This window comes from Engraulis encrasicolus, chromosome 17 (assembly GCF_034702125.1).
Source record: "Engraulis encrasicolus isolate BLACKSEA-1 chromosome 17, IST_EnEncr_1.0, whole genome shotgun sequence".
NCBI lineage: Eukaryota > Metazoa > Chordata > Actinopteri > Clupeiformes > Engraulidae > Engraulis > Engraulis encrasicolus.
The window spans coordinates 37,488,543-37,501,042 of NC_085873.1; the positions used below are offsets into that span (position 1 = coordinate 37,488,543).

The following is a 12,500-nucleotide window of genomic DNA, read 5'->3' on the forward strand; positions in this document are numbered from 1 at the left end:
ACTGGGCACCGTCTCCAAACTTTCCCCACAAAAATAACATGTCATTACACCAAACTTCTGCAGTAGCACAAATATGGTCTGTACTCACGAAACGAAGCATTTGGAAGTTTGGAAATAGTCCAGGAGTTTAGTATTATCAACACAAGCTGAATAGCTTCTCTGCTGCTAAAGCTGTGGCAACGTTACTTCCGTCATATGAGACAAGCCCGTAAAAGTCTTCAACAAACTTCCAGACAAGAGTGTTAAAAAAGTTTTCACTGAATTGTGATTAAGGCTTATATTTTCAAGGCAATACTTAAAAGATATTTCAAATCTTACCTACTATCAATTAGACAAGGATTTTCGTTACCAATACTGATGCTGAATTCACTTTTCATTGTGCATATTATGAGCTTCGTTGAGGACTCTTACATGCTTGTCTTAGATGACGGAAGTAACGTTGGCGCAGCTTTAGCAGCAGAGAAGCTATTCGGCTTGTGTTGATAATAATAAACTCCTGGACTATTTCCAAACTTCCAAATGCTTCGTTTCGTGAGTACAGACCATATTTGTGCTACTGCAGAAGTTTGGTGTCATGACATGTTATTTTTGTGGGTAAAGTTTGGAGACGGTGCCCAGTATCCATATGCGCTTGAGTCAAGCTAACCGGAATAAACATCGAATAACACGGCAACTCTGTTGATGTAAGCCTGCGGCAGAAAACACTTCGGGTGTAAAGGTGGATGGGTGTCACGGTTCAAATGGCATTAGGGTGATTCTACTCCGAACCATCGCTTTAAGAGCAGGGCTTGACACTGGCACCTGCCAACCAGCCAAATGCTGGTAAAACTTGGCTGTGGCTAGTAACAATTTCAATGTCATTAGCTAATTTGGCAGGTAGTTTATTATATGGTATGACATATCAGAAGAGTGCATACTCTGCACTTTGCCCCCTGTATATCAATTGTGTATCAATTGTTTGTAGAAGTTTGAGAAAACACTCAGTTACTCAGTTTCTATTTGTATGATTTATTTCCATGTAGAAAGCTGTGCACTCATCTTCTTGCTTTATCACCTCACCTTCTGAAGTTAGAAAGAGTCATGATAAGTAAAAAAAGAAACAATATCAAATTTGTGAATAGTAGAATAGCTGAATGGCTAGTGACTCTGGAAAACCACTAGTGAAAAAAGTTAATGTCAAGCCCTGCTTAAGAGTCTAGTCACGGTGGCAGTGACAGTGACAATGACAGGACGGCGGACGACTAGATGTGTAGTAGCAAGGCCTGGTGGGATATCTGTGGGGTAGACAGTGTTTATCTGACACTAAGCCATCTCACAGCGCCCAGCCGGCAGCTAATGCTAACACATAATTTGCCATCACAGCACATTAACGCCATAATTACAAGGGGCATGCCAACGTTAGCCTTTTCACAGCGTAGCATCCTCAGTTCAGTGAAAAAAGCACCACCGTTAGCTATTTTACCGCCGAGACATTAGCGTCATCATTGCAACGGGCATGCCAGCGTTTGGCATCCGGTACACACATTAGCATAAGCATTACAATGAGCATACCACCATTATCCTTGTTACAGCAGAGATATTAGCGCCATCACCACGATTAACACAGCACAGTTAGCCTTTTTTTTTACAAGAGGGATATTAGCACTATCATTACAATGAGTCCAACAGTGTGAGCCTAGCTACAGCCCAGGCTTTAGCATCAGTAGCCTATTACGATAAGTGTGTTGAAGTGTGTTTAAGTAAAGATTTACAATTATATATAATCAGTTACAGTTGTGCTCATATGTTTACATACCCCAGCAGAATAAACGCTTTCTTCGAGATTTCTCACAAAATATGAAGGATTACACAAAACCTTTTTTCTCACTCATTGCTAGTGACTAGCTTAAGATATTTATTAGCAACATTCTGTGTTTACTCTTTCAAAAGCATGATCACAACCCAAACTACCCAAATGACCCTGTTCAAAAGTTTACATACCCTAGTTGCTAATGCTGAATATGGCCCTGTTTAACATCAGGGACCGCTCTAAATTGTTTGTGGTAGTTGTGGATAAGGCTCTTAATGTTCTCAGATGACAGAACAGCACATTCTTCCTGGCAGAATGGTTGTTTCCTATACTATTTTTGGGTGTCTTGCTGGAACCTCACATTTGAGGTTTCCCCTGAGTGGCTCAATGATGTTGAGATCAGGAGAGTGAGACGGTCGCTCAAAAACTTCATTTTATTCTTTCTGAAGCTAGTGACGGGTTGATTTGGCTTTCTGTGTTGAAATATTGTCATGTTGGCATGTCCAAACAATGGACCATGTGCAGTTTCAAGGCTGATGTGTGTCAAGTTTCCTCCAGTATTTTTCACAGGGCAATGTATTCATCATTCTGCGAGTATGGATCAAAAGTATAATGCATTTGTAACTCAAATGTCCCCATGAAATCAGTGGTCCATGACCATGTTTCACAGAAGGGTATGGTGTAACTTTCATCATAGGCTCCATTGCCTGTTCTCCAAATGGTACTGTTAATAGTGGCCTAAAAAAGTTCCATATTGATCTCATTTTTCCAAATGACTTTGTCACAGGAATTTTGATGCTTCTCACTGTGCTATTTGGTGTATCATATGCAAAATAACATGTTTGCATTTTTGTGGTAATGGCTTTCTCCTGGCAACCCCCAACAGCCCATCTTTCCTCTAGTGCCAACATTTTTTCATGTTGTCCTATATTTCACCTGAAGTTATTTTTGGTTGTCCTATGCCTCCTGAACAATTTCCCTTGCAATGATCATTGCAATGCAATGATTCCCTTGCCCATTGGCTTGATTCCAACCAAACTCCTCATATTGCATTTCTGAATTGAAATTCTAACGGTGCCAACATGACAATATTTCGACACAGAAAGCCAAATCAACCCGTCATTGACTTCAGAAAGAATAAAATGAATTTTTGAGCGACCATCTCACACACCTGATCTCAACATCATTGAGCCTCTCAGGGGAAACCTCAAATGTGAGGTTCCAGCAAGACACCCAAAGACATTATAGGAAACAACCATTCTGCCAGGAAGAATGTGCTGTTTTGTCATCTGAGAATATTAAGAGCCTTATCCACAACTACCACAAACAATTTAGAGCGGTCCCTGATGTTAAACAGGGCCATATTCAGCATCAGAAACTAGGGTATGTAAACTTTTGAACAGGGTCATTTGGGTAGTTTGGGTTGTGATCATGCTTTTGAAAGAGTAAACACAGAATATTGCTAATAAATATCTTAAGCCAGTCACTAGCCATGAGTGAAAAAAAAAGGTTTTGTGTAATCCTTCATATTTTGTGAGAAATCGCAGAGAAAGCGTTTATTCTGCTGGGGTATGTAAACATATGAGCACCACTGTATGTGGCCGGTGACTGCAGCATTCAACGTCAGCAAATCTACAGTAGGGCCAGGCATAGAACCAATGACACAGGAGCTCAGAGAAAAGAAATACAAACCAATCTACATACTGTAGGATTTGAGATAAACATTGAAATTTAGTAATTTAGCTTTAGTTATACCAGTCGCAAAATGAGCTTATGGACATCCTTGTCATGGAACAGGCTGCCCTATCTCTAAACCCAACAGAGTGGCCTAGTGGCACACAAAGACCCTTGGACTTTATGAGAACTCAAATGACTTAAACCCTAAGCTATACCACTGCAGCCCCTCCCCCCTTCCGTTTGTCTTGTGTTTGTGAAGGTATTTGTCTATGTCTATGTTATGTAATTGTGGAAAAAGGCAATACAAAATTCAAATTTCAAAAAAAGAAATGCAGTAATGCAATGTCATAGGTCAGTAAAGGACCAGACGCAATGCCCCTTGGGGAGTACGGAAATTGTATCCATCTGACCAATGACCATGTGCAAGGGATTTAATTTTCCATCCACTTGTGTCCTCAGCCAATGCCCCCGTACTACACCGTGGCCAATGCATTTCCCCCCGAGAGATTGTTCTTCTGGTCGAGTTTCTTTGGTCAAAAATATTGTTGATTCTCATGAGTCTTATTCTTCTTCAGTTAAGTCCGAGACCGTAACCTCTCAAATGCCATACATCCCAGAACGTAACCTCTCACATACCAGAATGGATCTTCTAAAATGTCACTATAAGCAAGGGCTTTCGTTCTTTCTTTTTTTGGGGCTTTTTGCCTTTTTTATTTTTGACATTACAGTGAAGGATAGACAGGAAATGAGCAGGGAGAGAGAGAGATGGGGAAGGATTGGCGAATGACCCAATCGAACCCGGGTCGTCAGCGTAGTAACCCAGTGTCCTACCGTTAGGCCACGGCAGGGCCTAAGCAAGGGCTTTCTGCACAGCCCTGATCAGGTCTCAAATTCACAGATATTTCACAGGGACACAAGTTAGCAGAGGCAGGGTCAGTTGGGGCCCAAAGCAAAACTGTTTATAAATAACGTTCACAACAAATTGCCACTGCTGTGGTCTACGCTGTTGTTCCCCATCTAGTGGGTTGGGGGCCCCAAGTGCTTGTCTGCCTAGCCTGGTGACAAGATGCAGCTCTGCAAGTTATCAAGTGAGTTCAGTCAGCTCAGCAGTATAGCCTCTTACTGCAGATAGGCCCATCAACGTGCCTATTCCCTCTTTGCTGCAAATAGTCAACTACATCATGACAACATTGCTATGACATTACAGAGAGCCTTAAGTAAGTAATTAAGACATGTCATTACAATTTTGTTGACAGTAAGGTTATAACATCTGCACAAAGGGGTTAAGGGAGGTATGCTAAGATCCTACACTGAACTGTGAACTGAATTACGTTTAGCTCAGCGTTCATCTTACAACCCTTCAAAGCAACTCCATTTCATACCAACTCTTTCTACAACTCCCAAGTCCCAGAAAGCACCAGGTGTATCTAATCAACGTCTCAACCCTTACAAAGAAACCCCAAGTCGCAATATGCAATTCATTGCCCTTCATTATTAGCCAGGCCATGCCTTCCTAGTAACGCAACACCTTCAGTGCTGCTTCTAGTCAGGCCACGAGCAATATACATATTGTTTCTGAGCTCGGGAACTCCACCTACTTTGTCGCTAACCAATCAACTTTGAGCAGCTCCAACGGCCCTGGGTAGAGAGACGTGTTTAAGGCAGTGACGTGGTTTAAGCCTTTTCTGGCCTCGACCAGCAGTAAACCGAGGGGAGGCGGGTCAACCATGCCATTTGGGACACGTTAATCATTATGCAAGTGGTCAGACCACGTCTCGAACAGAGAATTGACAGTCGATGATAATCTAGCAACTTCATCATACCCTTAAGCTTCGGCACAGCCTTTTCTGGCCTCGACCAATAGCAAACCGAGGGAGGGCGGGTCAACCATGCCGTTTGGGAAACGTTAATTGTTATGCAAAAGTTATAGACCAAGTCTCGAACAGAGATTTGAAAGTAGATGATAATAAGGCAACTTCATCATGCCCTTTAGCCAGGCCGCGCCCTCCTAACCTGACTCTCGCGCAGATGGATTGTCATCCATCTGGAATTTTGGTGGTAACCTTGCTGTTCTAGCTCGAACGTGATTGGAGAAATTAGGTAAGAGTGACGTACTACTTCAACCAATCACATCGAAACGGGCCGTGACGTAGTTTTCAGCGACACGAGATAGAAGCCACAACAGAGCAGTTAGCATGTTGACAGTAGTCCCAGCACAGCTAGCATGTGTAGAACTATAGTGGATCATTGTTGGCGTTTGAACGGCAAGCCGCCTGTGGTATGCCACCTGTGTCCGACATCGGACCACTGACGGTTACAAAACACACAAGGCATCGGTGGATTTTGGTTGGCAATCCGACATAGTGCACGAGTACTCTGCAGGGTCCAAACAGCGGCATGCTACCTGACAAGCCACCTACGTGAGAGCCAGGTTACATGCTACCAGCCCCTAGCACCAAGGAGGACCGGCTACTCATTTGGTGCCAGCATCGTTTGCATCAGATAAATCACAACAAAGATGTGGTAAGTTAGATGTCTTGAAATGGCTATATTTTCTTTTAGTGAACACATCACGGGCATGGGTTTGTCCGTTTCTGACGGGGTGATAAATATTGCAGACAAAATGGACGTCTGCTTGCCTGCACAACCAATGTGACATATATTGATGAATAAAACTTAATCAAGTATGTGTATTTCGCTGAAAATGATTGACCAGCGATAAAATGTTATTCAGACAAAATTGCCAGCCATATGAAAACAATGCAGCCTCAACAGCATGCAGTTGCTAGCATTATTGGTTGTGTTCTGGTCACCGTTAGGCATGCCAATTTACCTATGATAATACAGTAAATCGTTTACAGTCCCATACGTTTTGTATATCCTACCATGAGAGAAATATACACCAGGATTGCATTAACTACTCCCGGTGTGCACGATTAACTTCGGGTCTGATTAACTTGGATGGCATAAAGAGCTGTTCACGTCAGAGGAGACAGGATGGGGCGTCTTAAGTTCTATTATACACTTTGGAAACTGCATTACGGTTCGACGAGAGGACCATGCCGTCGCACTTTTGCCGTTGTTATTGTGCGCGATTGTATTCTCAAACACTTCAGCTGTGGTCAATTCAAATAGTCGATTCGTGAGTGTGCTAAGCACTTCGATAAGTTGTAGGTGACCATCCCTAGTTGATCGGACGACCCAAAGTTAATCGTGCTCAACGTCATAAGCTGGGACACACACACACACACACAGTGCCATTGTTAATTGATCAATGGTGATGTCTTTTCTCTCTCTCGCTCTCTCCATTATTAGGTGACCCAAGACCCACGGTTATATAAGGTATGTCTGATTTATTACATCCATTGCTAGGTCAAAGGCAAAGAGTACATTACTGAAGCAAGCAAAGCCGTATTGTTAAGGGGTGTAAAACCCATTTGTGTAAACAATTAGTTTTTTTTCATCAGGGTGGGGATGTGAAATGACTGAGAACCTATTATCAAGGTAAATAGGACCCTTGCTGACCTCACCTGTACCTGTGGCCTCGGAAGGTATCCAATGTTACAGGTTTGAATTCTTAGTAAGAGTAACTGAAAAGTATATGTGCTGTCCTGCACCACTATCCACCTAAACCTACATTAATTTCTCAAGAGACTGTACTCCTCATAACATTACAGTTGACAGACGCTTTTGATCAAAGTGATGTACAAGGGCAGTAATGCAACATGTGGGTGGAAAATACTCTGTACACAGAGTAAGTAGCATACCCTGTTGTTAATGAACTTTAAGTCACCTAGAAATATTTTTAAATGTGTTGCAATCAATTCCCGTGTTGTTTTTGTTCAAAACCTTGTATGTAGCCACAATTGTCACACATAACCTTCTGAAATGTTTGTCTAATATACTTCTATACTTCCTTTGTCTGTGTCTGACGCCAGGAGGTGTATGAAGAAACGACAGCATAGAGGACCCAGCACATCCCCTCACAGATTCCATGCCTTTCAAAATATTAGAACAAGATTTCAAGGCATTTTCCTTAAAGAACTTGCAACATTTCAGGAGTGCGTCACCATTTGGGTTTTCATTTTGTACAATACATCACCTAACACCAAGAACGCTACATTTTGTAAGCTATGTTTCTTGCATTGCCAGTAACCAATATTTAAAAGAAAAAAATGTGTATATATAAATTGATATCTTATGTCATTATTTACACTTTCATTACTGTACATTGAAAACAATTAGACAGTGTTTTCTTTTCACAATAAAATTGTATTTACATATGTTCCAATTACTTGTGTACACCATTATTTACACCATTTGTTCAATATTCGGTTCGATATTGTGACAAGATTCCACTTCTTTGTTCCTAATGGATGATGGTTAGATTCTGAACTAATGCTGTGTTACATGTTCCATTATGTCTATGAATCTGTCATTAGGGAGAGTCAGTCACAAAAAGCCTCGCTCACAACCAGTAGCATGAAGTACCTTAAAACCATAGGTTGTTTTGTAACTGATGTCAAATGTAAGGACTGTTGTTGACTGCTGCCTCATTAGGCTTTGTCCCAAACCCAGAGCAGACAGTCTCGTTAATGAAAGTGGCACATCTGGTATTTAAGTACACATGTTCTGTACAGCTGTCAGCAGACCATGATAACATTTCCAACTCTTCAGTAATGTCTAGATCTTGGTGGAGTAGTGTAGTGTAGATTCTATACACATGTGGTTGTACAGGCGCATTTTGAAACAGGCTCAACACAGAAGACCAAAGAAATGGAATTGTGGTAGGTGCAACACGTATGACCTGGCTGGCTCCAAACTTGTGGTGCGCATGCTCTGTGCCAGCCATTACTGAACTCACTGTCTTGTCTACCTAGAGTGTTCATTTGATGGTTTACAACAGTACAAGTGAGGGAAGAGCCTAATTCAATTTCCACTGTACATGTGTAGCAGCTGGATGACCCGGTCTGTGATGACAATCCCAGCAGACGCTGCCAACTCCATGACTTGCCTACCTGAAAACAACACACAATGTTAAAATAGAATCGGCAAACAAGGCAACTGTAATTCTAAATACTCTATAGGCCTAGTATCTGCATTTTAATTCATACCTATTTAAGGCTAAGACCTGAACAGCAGTAGGCTACTATTACTTAGTTTTAAATTTACTGCTGACCGAAAGGGAGACTTGGGGTTGCCAGTAGCTGGTGAGTGACAGGCCTCACCCTGTTTTTATTCCAGTACCCTCTTGTGTAAATTCTGTTTCCACACGAAGTAGGTCTCTTAACCATGCAAAATCTGTGATTACTTTAGTCTTTACCATCGAAACAGGTTAACAACTAGGGCAGAAAGTGAAAAGGGGAAGCCCACAGACCTATACCAATATGTATAGGTCTGTGGGGAAGCCATCCTGGTGAGTTCGAAGTCAGAATGTCGTCGTGAAATAAACATTCCATCTCTCACATGCTGACGTTTTGGGACATGCTGTGATTGGCAGCGATCACGGGGATAGTACATTTAATTTAACACGAACTTTATAGCATAAACAAATTTGTCTGAATGCGACAGCTTGGCATACTATTATGATCAACAGCACTCAGTCACCATAGCATGCGAGGTCTGGAAATGAGGCTTGTACAATATTGAATTACCGGCACTATGGGGGCATTCACAGTTGTAGCCTACCATGTCAGTCATTGTTTCACACACATCAAAAACACGTTAGAAACAACCAAGAGGTTTTCACTCACCATTTATATGTGGCATGGACCTCTCGACTAAAATCCCCACTTAAAGTTGGTCTTGTAAACAGTTGAAGACTGAACATCGCTGCGCTCTGCTCATTCTCCTTCAGTGGATCATTGGAAGAAGAGCGAGAACGTTCTTGCCACCAACTAATTCCTTGTTTTCTGTTCCTCTCTCAAAGAATGAATGTTTGGTAGTTTTGATAACACTTGAAATCGCGGAGTTCATACAGTATGCAGGCCGCCGTTGTTGTGCTAGCCACACTGACTGAGGGGTGTGCTAGCAGCACTAGTGATGTCGCGCAAGATGCTACGTCATACCCGTCAACGCCTCACTCCACGATGATTGACATTGACATTGTCCAATGGTCGGGGCACGTTTATTTTCTACTCGAGGACTTCGGGCTCGACAAGGCTGAACCAGACCCCTGTGCGAGCTCACGAAGTGTAACGAAGATGCACGAAGCACTAGGGGTCTCGCGAGAGCCAGGCTAGCGCCCTCCCAGTGGCGCAATAACTTCGACGTTGCAACTAGTCAGGTCAAGAGCAATGCAAGTACTTTCACTTTGTCGGGAAGCAAACAACCATAAGCAAACCAAGGGAGGCGGGTCAACCATGCCGTTTGAAAAAGTGTTATGAGAGGGGTCAGACCACGTCTCGAACAGATATTGTCGATGATAATGATAACAGAGAAAGTCGATGATAATCAGGCGACTTCATCATGTCCTTACCTGTGCCGGCGATCCTGCATCCAGGCTGCAGTCGCACCCCGGCGTGCTGCTGCTGCTGCTGCTGCTGCTGCTGGTACTGATGTTGATGCTGAAGCTGCTGGTACTGATGCTGATGATGATGCTGCTGATGATGCTGCTGCTGATGAGCCAATAGCGGCGAGGAAGGCAGCGACCGGGACACGCCCTCCATCATGCGCACGTGCTGCAGTCCCTCCATCATGGCCAGCGGAGGGGGCACCGCGTAGTCCGGGTCCCCGAACACGGCACAGTCACTGTCGACACTGCCACCTGGAGGATCGGAGTGGGAATGCAGAAGGGATAGTTCGGAGATTAGTGCGGTAACACAAATACAAGGAAAAAATACTTTAAAAATACATACCGTACATACAGTATTTGTATATACAAAAATACCAGTACATAATGCAGTCACTGTAAATACTGCCACCTTGGGCATGGCAGGGGTACTGACACCAATAATATTTACAGCTAATGTGAAAGAACCAGACAAAATGGACACTGAAAAATCCCAAATGTTCTCTCTCTCTCTTTTTCTCTCTCTCTCTCTCTCTCTCTCTCTCTCTCTCTCTCTCTCTCTCTCTCTCTCTCTCTCTCTCTCTCTCTCTCTCCCTCTCTCTCTCTCTCTCTCTCTCTCTCTGTGTGTGTGTGTGTGTGTGTGTGTGTGTGTGTGTGTGTGTGTGTGTGTGTGTGCACTACGTCCCGGGGTTGACTTTGACAGCTCTGTGGGAGGGCAGTGCAAACTGAGCAAGCCATTACCCCTTCAGCCAAAAATACTCTGTCCTTGTGTGTGTGTGTGTGTGTGTGTGTGTGTGTGTGTGTGTGTGTGTGTGTGTGTGTGTGTGTGTGTGTGTGTGTGTGTGTGTGTGTGTGTGTGTGTGTGTGTGTGTGTGTGTGTGTGTGTGTGTGTGTGTGTGTGTGTGTGTGTGTGTGTGTGTGTGCGCGTGCGCGCGCGTGTGCGTGCGTGTGCGTGCGTGTACGTGTGCGTGTGTGTGTGCGTGTGTGTGTTAATTTGCACAATATGTTTATCATATCTAGCTGCGAGGAAGTGAGTTCCCTACTATGAAGGCATGTGGCATTGGTGGGAGGAGAGAGAGAAAGAGAGCGAGCGAAAGAGAGAGAGAGAGAGGGAGGGAGAGAGAGAGAGAGAGAGAGAAGAATGCGTGTTTCCATGTTTCTGTGTTGCTAGCTGGTGCTGTTGTTGGTGTTGTGTGTGCATGCCTGCGCGCCTGCATGCATGTGTGGCTGTGTGACTGTATAGATCAGTGGTTCTCAACCTTTTTTGAAACAACACCCCCTCTACCTCACCATGAGCCTGTCAACGCCCCCCTTAGTATTACAAAATAGGATAGACTAATGCCCCTCAATAACAACTAAGCACCCCCCCCATTCCCCCTTTCTCAACGCCCCCCTATGGCTCCCCAACGCCCCTGGGGGGCTGTATAGAGCCCCTATTGAGAAAGGGTAGTAGATACATGTAGATGGTGGCCTGCACATGTAGCTAGCTGGTTGGCACTGATGGTCTGTGGGTCAAGTATTGAAGGACAACAATGTGATCAAGTCAATAGAGAATGCCAACAACTCAGTAAACACACACACACACGTGCACGTGTGCTCTCTCTTTCTGTTTCTGTTTCTGTTTCTGTTTCTGTTTCTCTCTCTCTCTCTCTCTCTCTCTCTCTCTCTCTCTCTCTCTCTCTCTCTCTGACCTGGATAGCCAGAGGGCCAGTGTTCACCCAGATTACATTGTGATGTGTTTTCATCTCATCAACACAGCAGCAGTAGCAATACAATACAAATACAACAAGAGTACATGTGCACAAGAGAGAAGAGAAGAGAAGAGAAGAGAAGAGAAGAGAAGAGAAGAGAAGAGAAGAGAAGAGAAGAGAAGAGAAGAGAAGAGAAGAGAAGAGAAGAGAAGAGAAGAGAAGAGAAGAGAAGAGAAGAGAAGAGAAGAGAAGCAGCCGTCAACTGTCAATTTAGTTGAAAGGTGGTCCTTGAACATTTTTGGGGGGACAAAGTGGTCCTCGGTCTGAAAAAGTTTGAGAACCACTGTAATAGATGTTTAATATATAATTTAGAGTCCTACCCTGTCCAGTGAAGGTGTAGAGGTGAGGGTCTTGGCTGGATAATCGTATATAGTATATACTGTATGCACTGTACATGTATATAATATTTGATAGATAATTTAGAGTCCTACCTTGTCCAGTGAAGGCGTAGAGGTGTGGTTCTAGGCTGGATAGAGATATACTGTGTGTGTGTGTGTGTGTGTGTGTGTGTGTGTGTGTGTGTGTGTGTGTGTGTGTGTGTGTGTGTGTGTGTGTGTGTGTGTGTGTGTGTGTGTGTGTGTGTGTGTGTGTGTGTGTGTGTGTGTGTGTGTGTGTGTGTGTGTACGTGCATGTACTATATAGTATATATAATATTAGAGGCCTACTCTACCTTGTCCAGTGAAGGCGTAGAGGTGTGGGTCTAGGCTGGATATATATACATGTAATAGATATTAGAGCAGTGTTTCTCAACAGGGGTGCCGGGGCACCCTGG

General features: G+C 43.5%; 1 protein-coding gene and 1 long non-coding RNA gene across 3 annotated transcripts in view; one reads left to right on the forward strand and one right to left on the reverse strand.

Moving 5' to 3' along the window:
- The window catches only part of tanc2b (tetratricopeptide repeat, ankyrin repeat and coiled-coil containing 2b), a 226,036-nt gene that overhangs the window by 176,574 nt on the left and 36,962 nt on the right, over positions 1 to 12,500 (reverse strand). Inside the window, exon 3 of the mRNA XM_063220958.1 lies at positions 9,945 to 10,232. Within this exon, the coding sequence (XP_063077028.1) occupies positions 9,945 to 10,232 (288 nt within the window). The remainder of the gene's footprint in view (positions 1 to 9,944; positions 10,233 to 12,500) is intronic.
- On the forward strand, positions 5,711 to 7,502 carry LOC134466847 (uncharacterized). 2 transcript variants are annotated; one of them, XR_010038425.1, is made up of 3 exons: positions 5,711 to 6,808; positions 6,934 to 6,970; positions 7,405 to 7,502. It is a non-coding gene; the product is annotated as an uncharacterized LOC134466847 (long non-coding RNA). The 2 variants fall into 2 exon arrangements; XR_010038424.1 differs by lacking the exon at positions 6,934 to 6,970 and having other exon boundaries at positions 5,711 to 5,989; positions 6,782 to 6,808.